We start from the raw sequence: 25,931 nt of genomic DNA on the forward strand, positions 1-25,931 counted from the left end.
TTGATTAAATACTATTCTATTTTTATAAATTTTATAAAATTTGTTACTTTATAAATAACAACAAACACAGAGCCTTCACCATGTGCTAGTACCATATGTAGCATTTTGCACTTTTATTTAATTTTTGCAACAACCCTATGGAGGTAGATACTCAATATAAACAATCATACCCATTTTACAGAGGAGGAAACCCAGAGAGGTGAAGTGACTTGCGTACAGCTAATCAGGGACTGCCCCAGGCATATTATGTAGGAGGTCAGAATATAAAAATGGGAAAAGGTGAATTTGTTATTTATTGAGGTGAGTATTGTCCCTGTCCCCCACCACAGCCTCACCCCATCTCTAAAGGGGCCCCTGAGTCTGCTGAGGACAGACTGGAAAACTAGCGATCTAGGCCTTGCGGCATCATTTGAGAAGGGAGCCTGGGGCCCAGAGACGGAAGGGGCTGCCCGAGACAGCGCGGTGAGCTGGAAATCCATTCTGCATCCCTCTCCGCCTGCATGCCATCTGGCGGACCCCCAGCCCCTCCCACCTCCCCTTGCCCCCAGCAATCCCCCAACCCCATCTCTGCACTCAGCAGCTGGGCCCTCCCTCGAACGCTCAGCTCCCTTTATCTCCAGGCATAGGAACCTGGCCCTTCTTCTTGGTCCTAGGCCGCTGGCCGTGATCAGGTGCTGGGCCACCCGCCTTGTCCCCTCGGAGGGACTCGTCCTCTGAGAGGGCAGCTGATGGCCAGGGCGGGAAAGGGCAGCTCCTATTTGGGTTTTCTCGTATCCTCCAGCCACCAGCCAGCGGTCACCTCTGTTTTACTTTGTTGGCACATCTCATGGGGCCTTGGGGCTTCTCTGTCTTCAGGAACCCCCTTTTTGAAACCCCTGTGGTGGCTTACAGCTTACCTCTGAAGCCTCCCTTGGGCAGAGCTAGTTGGCAGCTAAGCTGAGGGAAAGATTAATGTTTGGGGTGGGTGTTCCCAAAGTGTGTTCTATGGTAGTCTCATCACATCTGCATGAGAAACGGTTCCAAATTAAGCAAGTTTGAGAAACACTCAAGTTGTCCCCCTCCCCCTACCGCCCCTTTTCTCGTTGTGGTGTTTGGGAACGTTTAGGACTTTAGGAACCAGCTAAGCTTTGTGTAGCCAGCCTTTCCCAGAGGTCTTTGTCTGCACGACCTTCCCCCATACCTATTCCTGTCCAGAATTACTGTGCGCTAGAATGGACATTAGTCATAAGGAGAGGGGCTGGGGTCCTTTAGAAGGAAGGGGCCCTTCCTCTTATTTCCAGCTCTGTTGCACACAGGCCTGTCTTCAACCCTGGGCTCGGCCCTGCCTGCCCGCCCCCCACCCCCCAACATGTTCCCCCTTCCAGGAAACAGATGAGGAAAGCCCTAGGGGTGGGGGGAGCCGGCCTTTCTGGCCGCAGCTGTTGGGCTCCCGTTCTAGCCTGTTTTTTCCTGTTGCTGATGCCCACGGGAGCAAGCAGGAATGGAGTCACCGAGGCCTGGCTCCCTGGCTGCCTTGCGCAAGGCCCTGGAGCCGGAGCTGTGGGCCTGCTTCCCTCTGAGACCTGCCGCCTATTCCCTGGGATGCTGGTCTGGGCAGCGGGCAGGTCTCTCCCCGGTGACCATGGGCAGCTTCTTGTCCCCCCAGAGATGGGCCTCCTAGCTGGAAAGCTCCGGGCGTCAGAGACGGCAGGAGGAGGGCTCAGGTGGAACAGAGTTCCCACTCTGGAACCAGGGGCCTGCCTTCAAAGTCTTGGCTCTTCCAACTCTATGGCCATGGGCAAGTCACCTTTCTGAGCCTGCCTCTTGATTTGTAAATCCCATTCATTCATTAATTTAACAGAATTATTGAGCATCTATCGTATGCCGAGCACTTTTAGGGGCTGGGGATTCAGCAGTGAACAAAATGGACAGTGGCCCTGCCTCCATGGAGCTGATTGATGTTCCGTTGGGGGTGCAGATGGTAAACATGTACATGTATGTCCAGTCGAGGTGGCGAGGTGCTCTGAAGCAGGGTAAAGGAAGTGACGGCCAACGGTGATGGATTCTGGACCTGGGGTGTAGTCAGGGTGGGGCTCTCTAAAGGTGACATTTGAGCAAAACCAGAGGAAGAGGAGAGTAGACACCTGAGGATGGTGTCCCAGGCAGGGGACATAGCAAATGCAAAGGCCCTGAGGCAGGAGGGCGCTTGGTGCGTCTGAGAACTGTTGAGACAGATGTGGCAGAGAGTGGGGAGGGCCCAGTAGGAGGTGAGATGCAGAGATATGTATAAGTATACGTGTGTGTGTGGGTGGATCACACAGGACCTGGTTGGCCATAATCAGGGCTTCCCCCCGCCCCCCAGTTCTTGGGCTTCCATGGTGTCTCACATGGTAAAGGATCTGCCTGGAGTGCAGGAGACCCAGGTTTGATCCTTGGGTCGAGAACATCCCTTGGAGAAGGAAATGGCGACCCTCTCCAGTATTCTTGCCTGGGAAATCCCAAGGACAGAGGAGTCTGGTGGGCTACACAGTCTATGGAATTGCAAAGAGTCAAACACAACTGAGTGGCTAACACTTTACTTTCTTTCACTTCTGATGAGTCGAGAGCCGTGGAAAGGCCCAACCTAGTCGGTTCAGGTTCGTCGTTTATTAGTGGCATCTCATTTCATCAAAAGTGCGTGCAGCACTTCCCCCATGCTTTCATAGGTCTGGAACTGTGCTACAAACTCCATTCATGAAGTCTGTGGGTCGTGACCCCGGAAGGCATGGGCACGCCCGCCCCGCTTGGTGTGGCTTTGGAGACCCACAGATGCCTCAGTGTTCCATGGCAGCAGGGCCACCCAGGAGCCAGGGAATCTGAGGACTGAGCCGGGCCGTGGGCAGCAGGCAGGCACGTGGACACCACAGGCACTGCTGGCAGCAGCAGAAGCTTGGTGGATGACATTCAGCCCCCGGGGACCTTCTTGCTGGGCCGCCCAGCCCGGAAGCTGCTCCCGCTGGGCCACTCCCACTGCTCTGGCCCCACCTGGCACTCGGTGAGGCAGGGATGTTTCCCGGTAGCTTCCAGCTGCCTCCTTGTAAATGACGGGGAGCGCGCTCAGCACCAGGGGGAAAGTGGACTCGGGGTGGAGGAGCAGGAGGAGAGAGTGGGGACTCTGGCGGGGACCGGGAGGATTAGGCTCCGTGACCTGCCCCAAGACAACGGCACACGTGGAGGCGCTGCTCTTTAAGTGGAAAAGCCCATTCTCAGGCTGGTCTCCAGGGTCCTCCGCCGCCCGGCTCACCGTGTCCCACTGCACCAAATGTCTTCCCGGCCCTCAGCCCACCTTTCTTCTGCCTGGTGCACGCTGTGTCCCTTCTCCATCCTGCTTAGGCACGATCACCTTCAAACCCAGCTGAGCTGTCATTTCCCCTGGGAAACCCTCCCCAGTTCCACCCCCCCGCCCCGCCCCAGCTTCCGCCCCGCCCCACCAGCCTTGCTAAGTAAATGGGGGACCCTCCTCTGGACTCTCCCCAGCCCCCTTCCTTCCTCTGCAGAGGCCTCCTCTCACTGTGTTGTCATCACTCAGTTTGATGGTCTGTGTTCCCCTAGGAACACAGAGCTCTGTGACCATCTGCTTCCTCCTGTTCTCCTCAGGGCCAGCACCTAGTCGGTGCTCAGCAGGTAGAGGTCAGAGTGACTTGACTTGAACCTTAGGAGGCAGGTCTGATGGATGATGATTCTTCTTTTTTTTTTTTTAAAGCAGAGGAGGAAGCTGAGGCCACCCAGCTAGAAAGTGACCAAGGTGGCCTGGAGTTGGGGTTGCCCACCCTCTCCGCCCCACCAGTCGCCTCTCTCTGAGACTCAGGGATAGAATGTTCTTGTTCAGCTATGGCAGTCTCAGGTCCTTTTGGGCGCCCACCCCAGGTACTCTACAGGGGCCTTCAAGGCAGAGCCCAGGTCAGGTCCACTTGGAAAAGGACCAGACAGATACGGGGCCTTCGGCCACACTTCCCAAAGCAGGTCACCCCTCCTTCTGCTTGTGTCCCCCCAGCAGCCCTGGAAGGAGAGAAGCAAAGCAGGTTCTTGCTCCCATTTTTATCACAGATAGAACTGAGACCTGGAGGGCTTGTCACCCAAGGGCAAGGTGTCCTAGGATGGATTTCAGGGTGTGGGACTCAGTCCTGCTCCTTCCCTTGGGGTGAGGTGTTAGGCCTCAGTTTTCCCAAGGGGGAAATATGAAGCCCAGTGATCATCCTGGTACACGCTAGCTGTGTCTTCTTGGGCAAGTCCTTGCTTTCCCTTTTTCGCTTGTTTTTTGGATGTGGGCCATTTTTAAAGTCTTTATTGAATTTGTTACAATATGGCTTCTGTTCTGTGTTTCTGTCCTTACGGTCACCAGGCATTTGGGATCTTAGCTTCCTGACCAGGGATCAAACCCTCACCCCCGGCCCTGGAAGGTGGATTCTTTACCACTGGGCCACCAGGGAGGTCCCCTCACTCTGTGTCTCTGAACTTTGCTTTCTTTTGTCAGGTGGGCTAACTCCTCCCTCAGGCTTGTTGGGCAAGGTTGCCCATTCATTCATCCATTCACCATGCCACTCAACCAGCAGACGTTAACTGGACACCTCCTCCGTGTTGTCTGGTTTGAAGATGCACCAGTGATCGAGACATTCGTCCACACTCACTGAGATGGCTGCGGTTTGCTAAACGGGAAGGGTGTCAAAGGGCTTGTGCGAGGCCACGCAGCGAGTTCGGGGCAGGGCTGGAATGAGAGGCCCCAGGCACCAGCTTCCCCTCCCCTGGCCTCTGTCAGAGGCCCTGACCGGGCCCCAGTGCTCCTCTGGGGCCCTGGCTGGAATGCTGCCTTTCTAGGTTCCAGGCCACCGTGGTTCAGAGGGCAGGGGTCAGAGGGAAAGGCCTGCTGGCAGCTGTGCCTCTGAGCTAGCACAGGGGCCCAACTTTCAAGCTGGATTTCTGTTGCCTGAGCTGTGTGACTCTGGGCAAGTGACTTCACCTCTCTGAGTCTCTCCTTATTCAAGTGGGGGAGCCGCCCACATCGTGCTTATGAGGCTGTGGGTTTGTGTGCGATAAGCCTCGCCTCGACCTTCCCTCAGCTCCTGCACAGGAAAGCACTTGATGAGCGGAGACCGCTCTCCTCACCTGGCGCATCGGTGTTCTTCCTGGCCACCTGGCTGGCGAACGTCCTGCTGCCTTGGGAGCCTGAGTGTGGGAAGCTGGCAGGGCTCCCACGTGGCACGGGCGGTGCAGGCATGCCCGAGGAGGCTGCGGCCACCTCCTTTCCGGCCCGGCGCCCCTCTCAGCCTGCCAGGGGATTAAAGGCCTTTTGGCCTTTGTGTCGGGCCCTCCCGCCCCTGGCAGTTTGCACAGCAAACTGCTGCCCTGACAGATTCCTTCCCTTTTGCCGTCTGCTGCCCACGGACAGGGTGCCCGGTGGCCGGGGGGTGGGGCATGGCACCTTGGCCCCTGCATCCGGGGCTGGGGTTGTAGCAGAGTGTGTATGTGGGGGTGGTGCTTGTGTGATGGGGTTCCCAGGGAGCCTGCATCATAGCAGAGTGGGAGGGGGAACTTGTCTGAGTTCGGGGCCCTCGCTGGAGATTTGGGGGGGCTTGGGGGACAGCATCTGCTGGTCCCTCCGCTGTACATGGGGGAGGGGACAGAATCTGTGCTGGCAGAAGGCAGGTGGGCAGGCGGTGGCTCATTTGTCCCCCACCCCTCCGCTGTCTCTGGATTTTGATGGAGTGAGCTCACTCCAGCCCAGATGCCTGGAGCCTTGCCCTGGGCGGCTCAGCCTCCCTGGGGACTGTGGTGCTCAGACCTTCCTGCCCAGCTGTGGGGGGTGGTAGAGGGCTCAGCCCCAGGTCTGGACCACGGAGAGAGTGGGTGGGAGGTGGGCTGGCTGCCCAAGACCTGTGAGGAATGTCGCTGGAGAAGTTCCCCCCAACCAGTCCTCCCAGAATCAGCCTCAGAACAAGCGGGCAACTTGAACCCTCAAAGCAAGCTTCCTGCTCAGCCAGGCTCTGCCCAGCTAGCCAGCGCGGGGCCTGGGCAGAGGAGCCAGACGCCTCCCTTCATCCCAGACATCCCACACTCCTGTGCATCCCTGATCACTTCTCAGCTCTTCACCTCTACCCTGTACCCCCTGCATGATGCTAATTCTATTGCTTATTGAGCACTTACTGTATACAAGGTACCAGACAGAGGGCCTTACTTGCTTGATCCCGTTTACACAGATGACCCTCTCTGAGCCTCAGTTTCCTCATCTGCAAAATGGAAATAACAGTTGTAAATTCACAGTCTCTTAATCAAGACCCACGAAGTCAGCCATGTCTTGGAATTCAGAAGTCTCTGAACTCGAGAACGGTAACGTAGAGTGGTTCAGCTGGGATGTGACATCCTCAGTAGAGTTTGGGGCAATACCCCACACTCAAACACATGACTATTGCTGTAGCAAAACCTGTGACTGTTCATCCTGCGTGGAGTGAATAAGCTCTTCATAGCTTCATGTCGATTTAGGTCAGGACTCGACACTAAAAGAGCTTGCTACAAACTTATTAAAAAAGAAAAATAATCCCACTCTTGGGTGTCAGAGCTCCTTGGATTTCTCTTATCGCAGATGCGGGATAGGAGCCCTGTAATGCCAGCCACCGCTCCCCGCCCCGCCAAACCCTGGGTTGCTGTGAAGATTAATGAGGTGGTACAGGCAGCGTTTAGGACAAGGCCTAACATCAAGAAAGCCCTCAGTGGACAATGACCGTTCTTACTGTCATCTCTTGACCGTCCCACCAGCTTCCTACCGCTTGGATTTTAGCAGCACCAGAAACTTTTCTTCTATACACGTGACCTCTGCGAGATCCTGTAATCCTCACTTAAAAACTCCTTTTTAAAACCCCCACACCTTACATCCTCTATCTGTATCAGGACCTCCCCTGGTGCCACAAATCTCTGCCTTCGGTGCCCCTCTGCCATGGCTTGACCTTCCACTCCCACACCCTCCCCAGACATCCTTGGCTCCCTCCCTTGGTTGGCATCCCCACCCAGGCCAGGAGAGGAAGGCCCAGCCTTTGTCCCCTGTCCCCCAGGGCCTTTGCAGGACTTGGACCTGGAGCTCCACGTGTGACCGCATCCGCACAGGGGGCCTGCCTCTGGGGGTGGTGGTCTCCCAGAAGTCTTCTGCCTGTTTGATGCACCACCTGTCTGGTCTCACCCTGCCTGTGTTCAGCGAGTGCCTGGCCATTGCGGGGTGCACTTGCCCACACCTCCACCCCGTGAAATTGTTCTCAGCCCTCCAGAATAGTCCTTGGCCAGAATGAGTCAGCTGCACCCCCCCAACTTCCCCTCGCCTGCAGAGTCTGGAAAATCCCCCTCTCTGCTTGACTCCTTCCTCTCAGTCCCAGGTCTGCCCTCTGGACCCCTCCTCTCAGGCCCCGCCATCCGGCTGCAATGCCCGCCTGAAGTGCTGGGTTCCTCTGGGAGGAAGCAGGGCTCCCTCCAGCCGGAGACAGGCTCAGGGGCAGGAAACCTGGGCTCTATTTCTGCCTGTGACCTTGCAGCCACTGGCGGCCCTTGTTGGGACCTTAAGCACCCACTGTATGCGTCCAGGCCACTGCCGGTTCAGGCGTCCCTGGGAGCTGGTCCCGTTGGGGATGGAGGCCGGCCAACCTCTTGGCTCTGCCCGCTGCTTCTGCCCTCCCAGCCGGCCTGGAGGCCCAGCTGCAGCCCCACCTCCTTTCCTGGGAAGCAGGGGCTGGGGTAGGGCGTTCCGAGGTCCTGGGTCTAAGCCTGCCAGCCAGTGGGGGCCATTCACACCAGTTCATCCCTCTCAGGGGGTCACTGTCAGGGTCAAGTGACTCTGCGGCCAAGGAATGCTCTGTGAACTGTGACTTGCAGTGTGGTTGAGAGGCTTTGTGGGAGTGACGCTCAGTGACTTCGGTGGGTTCACTCCCTCCCCAGCCTTGGCTGCAGAGGTGGTGTGGCACAGTGGTAAGGGCTTAGATGTTGGAGCCAGACCACCAGGGTTCAAATCCCAGTTCTGCCCACATTCCTGACTCTGCTCACATGTCCCCGTCTTTACAGCGGGGCTACCTGACCCCTAACCTGGGTTAACACCTACAGAATCCTTAGAGTGCCTGTCGCGTAGAAAGCGCTCAATGAATGTTGGTTCTTTTTATTCCCCACGTAGACTCCAGACTTTCCAGGTCTGAATCCAAATTCCCTTCAATGATCAAGTCTCAGACTCTGGGTCTCTTTCTGGAAGCTTCTTTCTGGTCTGGCGGCATCTCCCTTTCCAGATGTGAAATACAGCTGCTAAAACCTCTTGATCTTCAGCTTTTTGCAAGTGAAGTCTCAGCTCTTGCTGGCTTGTCCCTTGCTGCAGGCCCTTATCTGACCCCAAAGCCTTAGACTGTGGGGTAGGGGCTGCAAGCGGGGCAAGCTGGCATGCGACAAGCCCATTCCCCAGGTTCCCTGGGGTGGAGGGGGCTCCAGTCCATGGCCCGACATGCTCTGGATTCTCCCCTCTCACTGCAGATGTGTGTTCCCAACATTTTTTCCAAGATGAATCTCGTGTTGCTATTTCCTGTCCAGTCCCAAGCCCCAGTGGCCTCTCCCTCCCTGCAAAAAAGCCCTGGACCTTGCTTACCACCAGGGTTTTCTTTTCCAGACAGTGGCCTGGTATCTATGGGGTGCCAGGAATCTCTGTGCCCCAGGTATGCCATCCATGGCCTTGTTTGCATGTGGGAGGGGGAGGGCTGGCAGTGACACAAGGAGAGTCCTCCCCAGCTGGGGAGGATCCTACCCGCTAGCCTTCTCTGCCCAGTCAGTGCCCCTGCCCCAGCCCTAGCCTCACTCTCCCCTTAGGCCAATCAGGGCCTGCGTAGGACCCACCCAAGGGGTAGGGAACATTGCTCTCTACCCCTAGCCAGGAGAGAAGGGAGAACCTCTGATGTTGGACTGGTCTTGTGGTTCTTAACCAGTGAGTGTCAGAATGCCTGAGCAGGCATGACATTAACCCTCCTACCTGGGGTGGGGAGATGACTCAGTGTCTCTGAGGAAGAGCCCAGGAATCTATTTCTCACCAGCTCCTGAAGGTTCTAAAGCTTAGTCCTGGATGCAGACCTCATGGGCACAGCCCAGAAGTCCACTGGCCACCCAGGGCGGGAATGGGCATTTGACCAAAGGGAGAGGGAGGGGAGAGAAGGAACAGGAGGAGGAATTTGCCCATGGATTGTGAGGGAAAGGGGCTTAAGACTATAGCAGGGGATAGACATGGGCAGTGCAGACCTTCCACAAGGCTTGGTAGCACTGCCAAAACAAAGATGACCCAAGGAGGGAGATACATACAGACTGCCCGTGCTGAGTGGTGCCTTCAGAGCAAAGTCATGCTCAGGAAGCAGCTGGAATGAGTAGGTGATGACACTGTTGTCCATTCGTTCAAGCCCTTATTGACCATGCAGTGCTGAGAAGGCAGAGATGAGCTCATCACAGTCCCTGCTCTCAGGGTGCCGTCATTCCAGTGTAGGCACAGCCATTCCACGGGGAGCCCCAGACGGTCCAGAACCCAGCCTGGGGGCAGAGGAGTCATAACTACTCCTCCCAGAAGAGGGTTTCTTTGAGTCATCTTTATTGGGGTATAAAGTACACGCAATAAAACATAGCATTTTAAGTGTACAGGTCAGTAATGGGAATGAGATGTATTGATTATATACCCAGGGGACCGTTACTCCAAAAGGTTTCCTGTGTCCCTTCCCGGCCGGCCCCACCCCACCCCTGGTCCCAGGCAACCGCCGATAGGTTAGACTTATCTAACCTATAGATAGGTTAGACTTATAGATAGATAGGTTAGACTTATCTCCCCTGAGTTTCGTGGAAGTGGAATCATACAGGGTGGTGTTTTCTCTGTCTGCCTTCTTTCACTCAGCACAAAGTGTTTGAGATTCATCCCTCTTTCCAGGCCTATCGGAATGTGTTCTGGTTTGCGACTGAGTAGTTAGAGGAGGTGGTGGTGTTCAGCTGAGCTTCGGAGGATGGATGGGAGTTAGCCAGATAAACAAAAGGAGAAAGGGCATTCCAGCAGAGGGACCAGCGTGAGAAAAGGCCAGAGGCTCCAGGGACGTGGTCGGTGTGAAGGAGAGGGACTGACTGTCTGGTTTTTTCCTTCTCCTTGGGTGCCTCTCCTTGTCTAGCCAGTGAGGGCTGGGTTTGGTTTTTACAAGGGAGCCTATTTCCTTCTGGCCGGGCTGGGCTCCCCAGATAGGGCTGAGGCCAAGACACTCGTGCCAGGCCATCTAGAACTGGACGTGTGGACCCGTGCACTCTTGTGCTTGGAGACACTGCGGTTCCCTTAGCTCCACTTGGTTTGTTTTCCTCTCTGTTATCTTGTAAAACTCCTTTGGAAACGCCTCAGTCTGCTCTAGGGGCTTCCCAGGTGGCGCAGTGGTAAAGAATCCACTTGCCAATGCAGGAAATGTGGATTCGATCCCTGGGTCAGGAAGATCTGCTGGAGAAGGGAACGGCTACCCACTCCAGTATTCTTGCCTGGAAATTTCCACGCACAGACGAGCCTGGTGGGCTATATAGTCCATGGGGTTGCAAAGGGTCGGACACAACTGAGAACTGAGCGTGCACACACACATACACACGATATCGTCTAAGGGGAAAGAGGCCTTCACTGCCCACACCCACCCCTGAGAAACAGGGGTCACGGCCGCTGGGGCCCTTCTGCACCAGCCTGCGGGGTGCGGGGTCCAAGCCGCCCCTGTGTTGAACCGAGCTGCAGCTCGTGCTGGGCTCAGCGCCACCCGAGGTCACGTGGAGTTGACACCACGGTGACCTGCCCCCCTTTCAGCCCAGCTGCTGGGCTCCACCCCCGCCCCTGGGCGCACAGATGAGCCAGTCAGTGTGGCCATGAGTGCCAGAGCTGATCTCCAACGTGGCTGGAATGCGTCCCCTGTGGCCTGGAGACTCGGAGGCCAGGCTGAGGCAGAGACAAGAGGCCAAGACGGCTGGGGCGGGGGTGTGGGGGGAGAGGCGCTGTTGGAGACCACAGCTTCGGTTGAATCCCCCTCCGTCTCTGCTTCTGTCTCCCATTCGTGCTGAACCCTGGCTGCCCCGTCACTCGCCCACACCCCTCGTCTGCACCGGCCCTGGTCACCCTCTACCTGCCTGTGTCTCCTGGCCCCTTAACTCATGTCCTGGATATCACTTGCCTTCTCCCGAGGGAAGAGGAGTTGTCACTTACCAAAGCGGTTTTAAGTATATTGTCAGGACTTCCCTGGCAGTCCAGTGGCTAGGACTCTGTGCGTCCACTGCAGGGGGCTCAGGTTTGATCCCTGGTTATGAAGCAGGGCAAAGACTAATAGAGTTTTGCCAGGAAAATGCACTGGTCATAACAAACACCCTCTTCCAACCACACAAGAGAAGACTCTCCACATGGACATCACCAGATGGTCAACATCAAAATCAGATTGATTATATTCTTTGCAGCCAAAGATGGAGAAGCTCTATACAGTCAGCAAAAACAAGACCAGGAGCCGACTGTGGCTCAGACCATGAACTCCTTATTGCCAAATTCAGACTTAAATTGAAGAAAGTAGGGAAAACCACTAGACCATTCAGGAATGACCTAAATCAAATCCCTTATGATTATACAGTGGAAGTGAGAAATAGATTTAAGGGCCTAGATCTGATAGATAGAGTGCCTGATGAACTATGGAATGAGGTTCATGACATTGTACAGGAGACAGGGATCAAGACCATCCCCATGGAAAAGAAATGCAAAAAAGCAAAATGGCTGTCTAGGGAGGCCTTACAAATAGCTGTGAAAAGAAGAGAAGCAAAAAGCAAAGGAGAAAAGGAAAGATATAAACATCTGAATGCAGAGTTCCAAAGAATAGCAAGAAGAGATAAGAAAGCCTTCTTCAGCGATCAATGCAAAGAAATAGAGGAAAACAACAGAATGGGAAAGACTAGAGATCTCTTCAAGAAAATCAGAGATACCAAAGGAATATTTCATGCAAAGATGGGCTCGATAAAGGACAGAAATGGTATGGATCTAACAGAAGCAGAAGATATTAAGAAGAGATGGCAAGAATACACAGAAGAACTGTACAAAAAAGATCTCCACAACCCAGATAATCACGATGATGTGATCACTGACCTAGAGCCAGACATCCTGGAATGTGAAGTCAAGTGGGCCTTAGAAAGCATCACTACGAACAAAGCTAGTGGAGGTGATAGAATTCCAGTTGAGCTATTCCAAATCCTGAAAGATGATGCTGTGAAAGTGCTGCACTCAATATGCCAGCAAATTTGGAAAACTCAGCAGTGGCCACAGGACTGGAAAAGGTCAGTTTTCATTCCAATCCCAAAGAAAGGCAACGCCAAAGAATGTTCAAACTACCGCACAATTGCACTCATCTCACATGCTAGTAAAGTAATGCTCAAAATTCTCCAAGCCAGGCTTCAGCAATATGTGAACCATGAACTTCCTGATGTTTAAGCTGGTTTTAGAAAAGGCAGAGGAACCAGAGATCAAATTGCCAACATCCGCTGGATCATGGAAAAAGCAAGAGAGTTCCAGAAAAACATCTATTTCTGCTTTATTGACTGTACCAAAGCCTTTGACTGTGTGGATCACAATAAACTGTGGAAAATTCTGAAAGAGATGGGAATACCAGACCACCTGATCTGCCTCTTGAGAAATTTGTATGCAGGTCAGGAAGCAACAGTTAGAACTGGACATGGAACAACAGACTGGTTCCAAATAGGAAAAGGTGTACGTCAAGGCTGTATATTGTCACCCTGCTTATTTAACTTATATGCAGAGTACATCATGAGAAACGCTGGACTGGAAGAAGCACAAGCTGGAATCAAGACTGCCGGGAGAAATATCAATAACCTCAGATATGCAGATGACACCACCCTTATGGCAGAAAGTGAAGAGGAACTCAAAAGCCTCTTGATGAAAGTGAAAGTGGAGAGTGAAAAAGTTGGCTTGAAGCTCAACATTCAGAAAATGAAGATCATGGCATCCGGTCCCACCACGTCATGGGAAATAGATGGGGAAACAGTGGAAACAGTGTCAGACTTTATTTTTCTGGGCTCCAAAATCACTGCAGATGGTGACTGCAGCCATGAAATTAAAAGACGCTTACTCCTTGGAAGGAAAGTTATGACCAACCTAGATAGCATATTGAAAAGCAGAGACATTACTTTGCCAACAAAGGTCCGTCTAGTCAAGGCTATGGTTTTTCCTGTGATCATGTATGGATGTGAGAGTTGGACTGTGAAGAAGGCTGAGCGCCAAAGAATTGATGCTTTTGAACTGTGGTGTTGGAGAAGACTCTTGAGAGTCCCTTGGATTGCAAGGAGATCCAACCAGTCCATTCTGAAGGAGATCAGCCCTGGGATTTCTTTGGAAGGAATGATGCTAAAGCTGAAACTCCAGTACTTTGGCCACCTGATGCGAAGAGTTGACTCATTGGAAAAGACTCTGATGCTGGGAGGGATTGGAGGCAAGAGGAGAAGGGGACGACAGAGGATGAGATGGCTGGATGGCATCATTGACTCGATGGACATGAGTCTGAGTGAACTCTGGGAATTGGTGATGGACAGGGAGGCCTGGTGTGCTGCAATTCATGGAGTCGCAAAGAGTCATACACAACTGAGCGACTGATTTGATCTGATCTGATCTGAGGAGCTAGGATCCTGCAAGCCACGCAATGTGGCCACAAAGGAAAGAAAGAAGGGGAAAAAAGTATAAGTTTACTATTTGTCTATTTGTTTATTTGAGGATTTATTCAGTGGCTAATGAGATTTGGGGAAACTGAGTCAAAAACAGTGGTATAGCCTCAGTCTGACTGTGTTTGCCAAACCACATCTGACTTGACCACTGGAGGGCCTTGGGGTGGGACTCTGGGTCCCCCTTTGAGAAGAGGGGCCCCGGGCTTGGCAGGAATTGGAGAGTTTGACACAGTTGTCTGTGCGGTGTCCCACAGGTGACCCACGGGCTGAGGGCGTATGATGGCTTGTCCCTTCCGGAAGATGCAGAAACAGTCACAGCCGGCTGGGCTGGCTGGAGCTACTCAGACCTTTCTGATGACGAGGACTTCCTGGCTGATGAGGCCTCCGGAGGTGAGCAGGCCTTTCTGGTGGCCGGGGGTGGAGGGGGTCAGGGTGGAGTTTGGGCGCTTCCCAGTGGTCCTGAAAGAGGCCCCAAGATACTTGCCTAAGGTGGCCCCTCTAGAGATGGACTAAGAAAGATAGGGAAGCAACCTAAGTGTCCATCAGCAGATGCCTGGATGAAGAAGATATGGTACATATAGGCAATGGAGTACTATTTAGCCGTTAAAAAAGAATGAATTTTTGCCCTTTATGGCAATATGGATGGAGTTGGAGGGCATTGTACTAAGTGGAATAAGTCAGCTGGAGAAAGACAGATACCGTGTGGTATCACTTGTATGTGGAGTCTAAAAAATACAACTAGTGAATATAGCAAAAAAAAACAGACTCACAGATGTGGAGAACGAACTAGTGGTCACCAGTGGGTGTGGGGCGAGGGGAGGGGCAATATAAGGGTAGGAGAGTAAAAGGTGCGAACTATTAGATATAAGTAAGCTACAAGGACACACTGTGCTACATGAGATATAGCTGGTGTCTTGTAAGAACTGTAAGTGGAGTATAACCTTTAAAACTTGTGAATTATAGGAATTCCTCAGCGGTTCAGTGGTTAGGCGCTTTCACTGCCAGGGCCTGGGTTCAATCCCTGGTCAGGGAACTGAGATCATGCAGCACATGCACCAACCCGCCCCCCCCCCAAAAAAAATGTGAATCACTGTATTGTATACCTGTAAACTGTATAATATTGTACAGCAGCTATACTTCAATTTAAAAAAAAAAAACTTAGGAAAAAAAGAAATGGGCTAAGAGCTGTGTGCATCCTGAGCCCTGGTCCCAGTGAGCCCAGGACCCCTCACTGACGCCTGTGTGACCCCAGGCTGGTGGCTGCTTCTCCACACAGCCCAGGATAAGCTAGACTTAAGGGGAAGGTGGGGGACAATGCACAGTAGAGGGTGATTACAGCCCTTGAGAGCCCCCTACTCTGCTTCCTCCCATCCTCACCTAGAGGCGGGCCTGACTTGGCCCCGCCCACTCCATCCAGCCGGGACCATACCGTCCCTAATGGAGGCTTTCTACAGTTTTTACAGGCAGCCCTGCCTAGGTGTGGAGGGGAGACTACAGCTGTGTTTTATTTCATGTCGGGCTTCCCTGGTGGCTCAGCTGGTAAAGAATCCGCCTGCAATGCTGGAGACCTGGTTTCAATCCCTGGGTTGGGAAGATCCCCTGGAGAAGGGAAAGGCTCCCCACTCCAGTATTCTGGCCTGGAGAATTCCATGGACTGTATAATCCATGGGGTCACAAAGCGTCAGACACGACTGAGCGACTTTCACTTTCGCTTTTTATGCTGAGCCGCATGGCCTGTGGGATCTCAGGTCCCCGCCCAGGGATCGAACCTGAGTTCCCTGCATTAGAAGCACCCAGTCTTAACCCCTGGACCACCAGGGAAGTCCCAACAGCTATGTTTTCATGATCTTCCCCACCGTGTACTGGGTGCCCAGAGCAGCTCCTGACACCCAGTAGGTACTCAACAAAGATTAGTTGTTGCTGAAAAAGTCTTTCTTCTGCTTGTAGACGGTGTGGGCAGCGGCGACCTGGGCAGCGGGGACTTCCAGATGGGTAAGTATCTGGGGACAGCACACAGGCCCCCAGCCTGCCCCCTGGGGAATCCCAGCCCCAGAGGCTCCATCTCCTGGGCTGAGGGCCTTGAGGCCTCCTTGCACCTGCCATGGGGGCAGTCTCATCCCCACCAGTGACAGCTGTGTGCCTTGACTGGCTGGTCCCTACAAGGTTGGGGGTGTCCGGGTTCTCTGCCTGCCTGTGTTGGGAAATGCCCAGTTCCGATGGGACTGTCAGCTGCTCAGCATCCAAAGCCAGAATCTCACCTCCCAGGGTAGCTCAGCTGTGGAGTCCTTCCCCAGAGGCCTCCTTGGGGTGACCGATGCAGAGCGGAGCAGGGATGGGCGGACCGAGGGGCTCTGTAGCTCAGGCATTCGGATAGGCCAAGAGCCGGGCCTGGAAGGGAACTTGACTTAGGTCGGGTCACCTGCTGGGAGGCCGGGGTTCCTGGGTTGAGGGGAAAGAGGGCTGGCTTCCTAGGGGGGAAAGAATCAGGCCTCGGTCAGCTGCCCACTCTGCCAGCACCCCCCATGCACAGCCAGAGCAGGGGCTGGCCCAGCGCGGGGAGGGGGCTCAGAGTCTCTGTTTTCTCCCATCCTGGGATTCTGGGCAGAGAAGGAATGAGCCGGGACAAGACCCAGGGGTACCGTATGGTTCCTGCTGCCTTCTCCAGGAGTACCTGGGCACAGGGTGATCGGGGCCAAGGACGGAGCTCAGCTCGGAGGCACCACTGGGCGGCCCCGCCTCGTCCCCAGCGCTGCCCATCCCAGTGGGTTGGAATGAGTCTAGGGTGGTGGGGTCGCTTCCTTTCTGCCCGGTGCCTCGGTGCCACCCAGTGCTGGAGGGTGGGGCATCCTCACTGGGCCAGTACAAACTGGAGGGTTGGCCCCTAGGTGGCGTGGCTCTGCCCATGACCTCCCAGCACCTGGAACTCAGACCCAGTCTGAAGCTGCTCCCCATGTCTGTCTCTGCAGGGCTACAGCTGCTGGGATCTGGGTGGGGCCAGAGTGCGGGTGTCAGATGGGTCCCAGGCACACAAGGCATCCCTAGAATGACCTGTGCTGACACATCCCTGGAGCTGCCTCCTGCCAAGGCTACCTGCTGGGACCCTGGTCCCATCCACCCTGTCCCTTCAGAAACATCCAGGACCCCCTCCCACGAGGCTGCTCTGAGTGGGCCTTGCTAGCCCTCCTGCTCACCTGAGAAGCTACGGTGCGCGGGAGAAGGCAGAGGTGGGGGCAGGGTGAGCGAGAGGAGGCAGCGGGGAGGGCCCGGGGCAGGGCAGGAGCCTCTCCTGGTGAGTGGGGCTCATCTACGGGAAGGTGTGGGGACTTAGGCCCTCCAGGCCCCAACGTTGGCTCCAGCCCGCTGCCCTTGAGGCAGGTCCAGGCAGCTGGGCTGAATCTTAGCCCCAGAGGCCGCAGATAAGTCGCCCTGACTCCCAGGGTCCGTGGGCCTGCTTCGGCCTTGCCCAAGGGCAGTTCCCTCCTTCCTCCGGTAAGCGAGGGCGGTCCTGACCATAAGCTGAGCCACGCCCAGAGGGCGGAGCATCTGAGATGCCTCCGCCCTCTCCTCGTCCCTCGGGCAGGGGCGTGGCTCTCCTCAGCTCTGTCCCAGCCCCGTACCCCCCAAGCCCTGAACGCCTACCCATCCCGGCCAGCCCCTGGTTCTGCCTTCCCCCACCTTGGGACCCCGCCCAGCTCCCCTCACCCCATTGCGTCCCGTCTACCAACGGCCTCTGTGTCTCTCTGGCTCTTGTCCGTCCTGCGACAGCCTGTCTGCGTGTCTCTCCTGCGCCTGCCTGCCCTGCCTTGGGCTGTCTCCTTCCCGCTGTCTGTGTGTTTGTCTCATCCGCGCCTGGTCCCCTCTCTCCAACCTTTCCTCCCTCTGTCTGTTGGACACTCCATCTCCGCGTCCGTGCCTCCGTCTTTCCCTCCCTCCATTCCGCCTTCGGCTCATCTTTTCTCTGCTTCTCCCCACCAAGCTCTCTGTATCTCTGTACCGATAGTGTCTCTGTATCGGTCGCATCTCCGACTCCATCTCTCTCTGTCTGCTTCACCTCTTTCTGTTTTATGTCTCCGCCTCTGTCTCTCCAGTTGGTCTCTCCACCTCCCTGTGTCTCTGCCCCCTCCTCACCTCCTTCTCTGCTGCTCCGCTCTGCAGGTCCCGGGGACCGCCCCCCTCCGCCCGGGGACCCCCTCCCACGGCCGGTGTGATGACCAGGAGTCTCCTCTGGCCGCGGGGACTCGCTTCCCTCCCATCGCCCGCTTCTCTCCCATTTCGTCCGCTCCCTCCTTTCTTCTGGGTCCTCTTTTCCTCCCCAGCCTGCCCTTTGTCCCAATTGAGACCCCGCGCCTCCCTGCAGAGTCTGGGGCCAGGCTCGCAGCCACCCCTGCCCCAGTGGGCCCCACCTGCTCCCCTGCCCCTTCCCCATCCGGGCGCATGATCTAAGCTCACAGCTTAGTGGGCCGGGCCCCTGGTGTTCTACCCTGGGGTGCCTGTTAGGCAGGGTGGGTACAATGACCCCTTGGGGTGAAGGCCCTAGAGTCTGGAGATGACTTGGATCCACTTCAGGAGCCTGGCAATCCAGAGCCAAAGTGTGCGGGGAGGAAATTCTGTTGAGCAGGAACTGGGTATCGAGAGTAAGTGGGGTGGGCGGCTCCAGGCCCTGGGGGTGGTCCCCACCCCCACCCGGGGTGCCAGGCTGCTCTGGGCCTCCCGTCCCTCTAGGCTTGAGCTGAGCTGTCCAGATGAGGGCCAGCACGGAGACAGCTGGCCAGGGCAGGACCCCCCAGCCCCGGAGAGCACTCCCACCCCGGGCCACCCCCCAGCAGCCCCCTTGGCCCGGGTGGTCGGTTCCTGAAGCAGACACGGCCTCACCTTGTGCCCAGGCCCTCTGCTACCTGCGCCAGGGAGGGCGCTCACCCCGACCTTGCCCCCGGTCTGGGAGGAGGCGGGGGCGGGGGCAGGCTGGAGGGTCCGTGCCCTTCCCAGGCCCTGGGAGAAAGGGGCTTTTGTGGAGCCTGGCCCCCTCCCGACCCACCCCCCCCCCCCCGACAGTGGGCACATTCCTAGGCAGAGGCCTGGCCTCCTCGGCCCGCTCTGGGCTCTGGGGTGGAGGCCAGAGGCCAGGGTGGGGACTCTCAATGGGCCTCTGTGCCAGCTCACAAGAGGCCTCTGTGGCCGAGCTCACAGCCCTCACACTCCAGCCCACAGGACCCCGCCCGCCCAGCCCCCGGCAGCCCTGCCCAGCTCAGCCCCGTGGTCCAGAGCGCCCTCACGGTCACCCTCCCTTGCGGGCACCCCGGCTACACTTGCTGTCGCGTGGCTGCCATCCCCATTCCCCGGGGGCTTGCTCAGTGAGCCACCGAGGTTGGGGGAGTCCTGGCGCAGAGTTGGGGTGTGCACCCTGGGGCCTGAGAGGCAGAGTGAAGGGGCAGGGGGACGGGCCCAGCTCTGCCGCCCGCCTGCGGGTCATCTGTCACTTCCCTGCGCCCCCTTCTGCCTCAGGGGCCCCGCAGCTGCGGTTCCTCCTGCCTGGAATCCTCTTCTCCCAGCCACCCCCCGGCCCTTGCTCTCTGCCTCTGAGCATGCCCCTGGGAGGGGAGGCCTTGCTGGCCTCTCTCGGAGAGGAGCAGCCCTACCCTACCCCAGCACGCCCGCTCCACCCACCCTCATTTTTTTCTTCCTCCCACAGTCCAGATATTCCTCACCCATGTGTTTTATTTCCTTTCTTCTCCCCCTCCAAAGTGATCTCTGTGGGGACAGAAATTGTCACGTATGAAGTTCACTGCTATATCCCCTACCCCTAGAACATGCCTAGTTTTTTCAGTTCAGTTCAGTCGCTCAATCATGTCTGACTCTCTGACCCCATGGACTGCAGCATGCCAGGCCTCCCTGTCCATCACCAACTCCCGGAGCTTGCTCAAACTCACGTGCATTGAGTCGGTGATGCCATCCAGCCATCTCATCCTCTGTCGTCCTCTTCTCCTCCCGCCTTCAATCTTTCCCAGCAACACGGTCTTTTCAAAGGAGTCAGCTCTTCACATCAGGTGGCCAAAGTATTGGCCTAGCTTATTAAAGACCTTCAATATAGATCCGATGAAGCCACGAATGCGTCTCTCAGATGGGAAGAAATAAAACCAAGTCCATTCCTTCGGTTTGTCTTAAAGACCAGAGATAATCCAGCTAACCCTTGCTGCCTCTAGTGTGTGCCAGATGCTGTTATAAGCATTTTCTACTCCTCATCTTATTTTATCCTCACAACAGCCCTCTGGGGTGGACACTACTCTTGTCTGTGTTTTATAGATGAGGAAACTGAGGCTCAGAGACATTAAGTAACTTTCTCAAGGCCACAGGGCAATTTTCAGTTATTTTCATAGAAGTGGCAATTTTGCTCAGAGACTGAGCTTTTAAGCACTAAGCTATGCTGCCTCTCATTTAGTAATAGTTCAGGTTATATTGCCCCTACTATGTGCCAGGTGTGTGTGTGTGTATACACATGTATGCTCCATTTACAACTCATATTTAAAACTTCTGTCATGAACTCATGAACATGATGAGATTTAATGCACATTAAATGTATACAGCAGTTGCTCAGTAAACAGTAGGTATAAGTGTATGCTCACACCAATCTAAATTTATTTGGCCATCACATATTAGGCCTACAGTATGCCAGGCACTGGGGCTACCGGGGTAAGTGAGATCTGAGGTTCCCCCCATCACATTTATTGTCTAGCAGTAGAGAGAAAGATGACAGCATCTTCTGATTCCCTGGTACTTGCTCCTTGCCCGGGGCTGCATCTTCTCACACAGGGAGGTGGCCTTGTCAGCATGCTGTCATTTATTCCCCACTGCAACCCGGTGCGGTAAATGTAATTAATATCTGCATTTGAACAAAAAGGAAACAGAAGTTCAGAGAGGTGAGGCCCGTGCCTGAGATGTGGCTGACCTCAGAACCCACAGTCTCTATGATGGTGCTCTGTAGGCCCTTGTAACCGTGGAGGAGCTATGTCACTTTGCGGGTAGAAGGTACGCTGATGGGAGAAATCAAGTGGATGGAGGACCCCAGAGGAGGGGTCTCTATCAGCCAGGGTTGGGAAAGGAAGGCAGTTCAGGCAGTCTTCTTGGAGGAGGTGATGACTGAACTAAGCCCTGAAGGATGAGTAGGCACTGGCGTGAGTTGGGGGTAGGAGGAGGAGAAACTTGTCACGGTCACTTTCGAGTAATTTCTGTACCAACAAAAAGCAGGGGGATGGGGGTGGTGGGAATTCCCCAGTGGCCCAGTGGTTAGGACTCAGCACTCTCACTTCTGAGGACCTGGTTTGATCCCTAGTTTGGGAACTAATATCCCACAAGGAGTGTGGTACAACCAAAGGAAAAAATATTCCTCTGCCAGGCCATCTCCTGTGGAGCGTCCTCCTTGTCACCCAGCCTTCCTCTGAGCCAGGGGAGGCCTCCTCTTCCGCACCATCACTTGGGATCTGGATTGGGCCATTTTCCCTGTTAGTTAAGCCCTTCGCTCAAGTGCGAGGCCTGGGTTTTGAGCCCTGGGCAGTCCTGCTGGGCACAGCTATGGGCACACAGGTGTCGGCCTCAGCTGGAGGCTTCCAGGGACCGTCTTCCCGTCTCCACCCACTGGCCCAGCTGCCTGAGGCCCCCATTCTGCCGGTCTGGGGCCCTCATAGTGACGCCACCCCCCCAACTCCTTTTTGCAGTTTATTTCCGAGCACTGGTAAATTTCACTCACTCCATCGACTATAGCCCTCAGCTGGAGGACGCAGGCTCCGAGGAGTTCCGAGAGGTGTCAGAGGCTGTGGTAGACACGGTGAGGTGAAGGGGCTTTGAGGGGGGCTCCCCGAGTGTGGTGGGGCAGGACTGAAGGTGGGGTGAAGGGTCCGGAGGCTGATGGCGCCATGTCCCTCTCCAGCTGGAGTCAGAGTACCTGAAGATCCCTGGAGACCAGGTTGTCAGCGTGGTGTTCATCAAGTGAGAGGGGCCCTGGGGGAGGGGGAGCTGGTGTGGGGCGGACAGGGACGGGGAGGAACCCTGGGGGCAGGTGGGCAGCAGGAGGGGCCCAAGGGGCGGCCCCACTCTGGGTGGAAATTCGAAGACTGGTGGAGGGGCAGTTTGGACCTTCATTTGCCCCATGTGGGGTGCAGGCTGTCCAGGAGCCAAGGGGAGAGTTGAAATCAGGCCTGAGCATCAGGCAGGGGCCCCAGGGCAGGAGCTGAGACCACAGGTGTCTTCCTCCCTCTTCCGCCCTGCCCCACATCCACCCCCAGAGAGCTGGATGGCTGGGTCTTTGTGGAGCTGGATGTGGGCTCGGAAGGGAATGCCGATGGGGCTCAGATTCAGGAGGTGCTGCACGGCGTCATCTCCAGCGGCTCCATCGCCTCCTACGTCACCTCTCCCCAGGGATTCCAGTTCCGACGCCTGGGCACAGGTGAGCCCATCCTGGAGCCAGGGGCGACCCCTCCGGTTTCTCAGACTCACGTGCGCCCCCTCCCTCCCTTCAGTGTCCCCACCGTGGGCCCTCCTAGTTTGGCCTTTCATGCTGGTAGCGACGGGGAGCTCACCACCTCATGAATCTTCCCCATCAATCGTGCAATCTTATCTTGGGTTGAGCAACATCCGTTCCCTCCAGCCGGTACCCATGAGGCCCGGTTTCTGCTTTTCTCTCTATTAACCTCTCTACCTTGACAATAGGTAGTAAATTCCTGTCTTCACACAGTGCTTTCGGGTCCAAGATACTTTTCTGTTTAATCACCAACAATTACTCACTGAGCCCTGACTGTATGCACGCCACTCCCATTCAGACTTCACAGTAATTCCTATGATGTAGGTATTATTTCTCCTGTTTTCGAGACAAGGGCCCTGAGGCCCGGTGAGGGAAAAATGGTTGCTCCAAATCCACATACACAGAGAGTGCAAAAGCCAGGATGCAAACCAAACTCTGTGTTTGTGCTGGTCTTGCCAGAACCTGTGAGAAGCACAGCTCAGAGATCACAGGAAACTGGCCCCAGGCACACAGCTGTTAGACGCACAGCTTGTACCTTTGAACCTTCTGTGGGGCCCAGCTTTCTTTTCATTGCACCCTCTGACTCACGTTCCAACTCCCGGAGTGTTTTCTTCTCTGAGCCAAACAGTCCCGTTTCATCCCTCACGGGCTGGGAGTCCCCATCCCAGTCTGCATCTCAGTTCTCTCTCTGGGACGTGTCACCCTCCTCCCCGACTAAGTGGAACCCAGAACTGAACAAACTCCACCCTTACCATGGTGCGACCCCATCAGAAAAAAACGTGGTGAAACCGTCACCTCCCTTGTTCTGCACATCACACCTCAATTAATGTGCCCACAGGTCAAGTTTGTTCCTTGGCATCCCCAGGCCCAGATCAAGATGCCTGGGGACCTAGTCCTCTTCCTCCCACTTTTAATGAGTCCTTCTGGCTAGGGAGGGTAGGATGGGGCTGGCTCAGCCCTGCAAGCCCCCAGCTCCCAGGTGGGATGGCTACTGATCACACCTTCCTTTCCAGCACAGACACCCCCGCCCCCCCCGGCCGCTGTGGCGGCCGCAGTGACACCAGGTGAGCATGTAAAGCCAGGCCCAGGCCAAGCCGGGGCACTAGAGAAGCTAATGGATGGAGGGCAAGGCAGGATGAGGGCGTGGCGGCCGGGCACAACGCGCCGGCCGCCCCTCCTCCCCTTCCTCTTCATCCTCGCTAGGCCTGGCTGTGGCCTGCCCACGTGTGCTCCAGTGGTTGCATGGTGTGGCATGCCAGCTGCGTGTGGGGTCCGCACGGGGGAATGGGTGAGGCCGCTGCCACAGAGCCCGCGTCCCACGTGTGCTGTGATGCGTCCACCATGCGTGCTCTGGGCCCTTGCTGAGCCAGAAACCACCGGGCCTGGCACAGAGCCCCAGAACCCCGTCCCAGCTCTGCAGCGCCTGTGTCCCCCCGACATCGTCCACCGATGCCCCGCCTGCCTCTGATGGCCCCCCTGCTCCCCACAGTGCCCCAGGTCCCCAGAGCCTGCACCGAGGCGGAGTTCGCCTGCCACCGCTATAACGAGTGTGTGGCCCTGGAGTACCGCTGTGACCGGAGGCCTGACTGCAGGGACATGTCTGATGAGCTCGATTGTGGTGAGGGGCCGTGTGGGCACTCAGTGGTCTCCACGTCAGCCTCGGGGGGCGGGGGGCTGCCAAGAGAGTTTGCTGCAGGCAAGAGGGGAGGTGGCCAGGGACCCGGGAGGGGTGGTAACAGGGTCAGGGGCCTGGGGACGGGGCGGGGGGCAAGGGGAGAGGAGCCGCCCCTGCGTGCCAACACCGAGCGGGCTCTGTCCACAGAGGAGCCGATGCCCACGCTCAGCTCCCAGCCGCCCCCTCTGGGGGCCACTCCACCGCTGCCAGCCCAGCCGGAGTCACTCCCCTCCCAGCAGCGCCCAGCCACCCCAGCCCCCCAGGCCGCACTGCCCAGCCCAGGCAGGCCTGTGCCCTGTGGGCCGCATGAGGCCGCGTGTCACAGCGGGCACTGCATCCCCAAAGACTACGTGTGCGACGGGCAAGAGGACTGCGCCGATGGCAGCGATGAAGCGGACTGCGGTGCGGGCCGGGCGGGGGCGCGGGGCAGGGGTCCGGTGGTGGGGGCTGGGGAGAGGCCCCGGAGGCCTCTGGCTGAACCCTGGCCCGGTGCTCCCCCAGGCCCCACCCCGCCCTGTGAGCCCAACGAGTTCCCCTGTGGAAACGGGCACTGTGCCCTCAAACTCTGGCGCTGCGACGGCGACTTTGACTGTGAGGACCACACCGACGAGGCCGACTGCCGTGAGTGTCCGCCCCGCTGTCCGCGCTCCCCGAGCCCCCACCCCTCTCCGGCGGGTCTGTGCGCCGTCCCCTGGCTGAGTGGTGGAGGCCCTGGGGGCAGACTTGTGAGGTCTCTCCCTCTCTCTGACGCTGAGCTGGCCTTTGCAGCGAGCACCATGGCTAGAGAGCCAGTGGTCAGTGTCTGTTTATTCCTTACTATTAGTCACGTATGCTTGTGTGGGGGTCAGATGAGTGGCTGAGTAGGCTTGATAAACCAGGGTCCCTTGATGATAGACGTGTGAGGTAAAGCCTTCCCTTTAAGGGCCTAGAGGTTTTTCATCTAGAGCTGGTTCTGCATTATTTGTTCCTCTATCTGCAGCTTTTCATCCGTGTAACCATTCAACCACCCACGACCTGTCCGTCGGTCCAACATCCTTTCTTCCTCCCATCCATCTGTCCACCCACCATCCACCTGTCTATTCATCCGTTGCTGAGCTGCAAAACCCCTCATCTACCTGTCCATCCAGTGTCCTTCCTCCTGTCCACTGCACCGTAAATTCCATCATAAATCCCTCTGTCCATCTATCCATCTGTCCAGCATCGTTCCTTCCATCCATCTCTTCTCCATCCGTCCATCCATCATCCTTCTATGTGTTATCCATCTTGCCAGCTCCCCATTCCACTAGCCATTCATGGAGCCAACATCTTTCTCGCCTCCCATTCATCTGTCCAGCCACCCTTCTCTCCACTGCCCACCCATCCGCCTAGTCAGTGTGATAGACACCGTGACAGTTAAGTGGGTGAGCCTGGAGGGCCAGAGACCACCTCAGGTAGCATCTTGCATGTCCGATCGTATGAGGCGAAGCCGGGGGCCTGTTAGGCCCCAGGTTGAGGATAATGGAAGCCTTGCTCTGTGACCCTGGGTCACAGTCTGAGCCTGCTGACATTCCGAATGTCCACGGGTCCAGCCTCTCCTCCTCGCCTCCCCTGCAGTCCCCGCTTCACAGCAAACCCTGGAGAGAGAGGGGCAGCGTCGTGCTACAGACTGGCAGAGTTTTATGTCACCCCTCTGTGACTCCAAGCTTGCCTGACAACCCAGTCCCTTGAGAGGGAGAAGTAATTGAGGGTTTTAGTTGAAAAGCGCTTCTCGGAGGCCTCTGCAGGGCAACAGTCCAAGGAAAGCCAAGTCCTTGCTGACCGAGTGCAGAACAGAGGGCGTGAAAGGGGAGTGGCTCTGGAGGCTGGTGGGGTCTCGGGAGGAGCAGTAGGTGGGTCCTCCTGGCCTCCTCTGAGCTCCCCCTCTGTGGCCAGGTGGCCTCTGCTCCTACACCCCTCTGCCCTGTCTGCCCCTGCTTGTGTGTCTGTCTCAAGCTCCGTGTCCCTGAAGAAGAATGTCAGTTAGCATCTACTAGAGATGCCTAG

General features: G+C 56.2%; 1 protein-coding gene across 9 annotated transcripts in view; it reads left to right on the forward strand.

The window, feature by feature from the left end:
• Nucleotides 1-25,931, forward strand: part of HSPG2 (heparan sulfate proteoglycan 2) — a 110,109-nt gene that overhangs the window by 25,419 nt on the left and 58,759 nt on the right. For 5 of the 9 annotated variants that reach the window (XM_061394059.1, XM_061394011.1, XM_061394021.1 and 2 more), the window contains exons 2-10: nt 13,977-14,112; nt 15,670-15,714; nt 21,432-21,541; nt 21,644-21,702; nt 21,999-22,159; nt 23,248-23,298; nt 23,724-23,852; nt 24,057-24,311; nt 24,411-24,530. In XM_061394059.1, coding sequence (XP_061250043.1) covers nt 13,977-14,112; nt 15,670-15,714; nt 21,432-21,541; nt 21,644-21,702; nt 21,999-22,159; nt 23,248-23,298; nt 23,724-23,852; nt 24,057-24,311; nt 24,411-24,530 — 1,066 coding nt within the window. The remainder of the gene's footprint in view (nt 1-13,976; nt 14,113-15,669; nt 15,715-21,431; nt 21,542-21,643; nt 21,703-21,998; nt 22,160-23,247; nt 23,299-23,723; nt 23,853-24,056; nt 24,312-24,410; nt 24,531-25,931) is intronic. The other 4 variants (XM_061394044.1, XM_061394069.1, XM_061394050.1 and 1 more) reach the window with 1 other exon arrangement.

The sequence above is a fragment of the Bos javanicus genome, chromosome 2, assembly GCF_032452875.1.
Source record: "Bos javanicus breed banteng chromosome 2, ARS-OSU_banteng_1.0, whole genome shotgun sequence".
Taxonomy (NCBI): domain Eukaryota; kingdom Metazoa; phylum Chordata; class Mammalia; order Artiodactyla; family Bovidae; genus Bos; species Bos javanicus.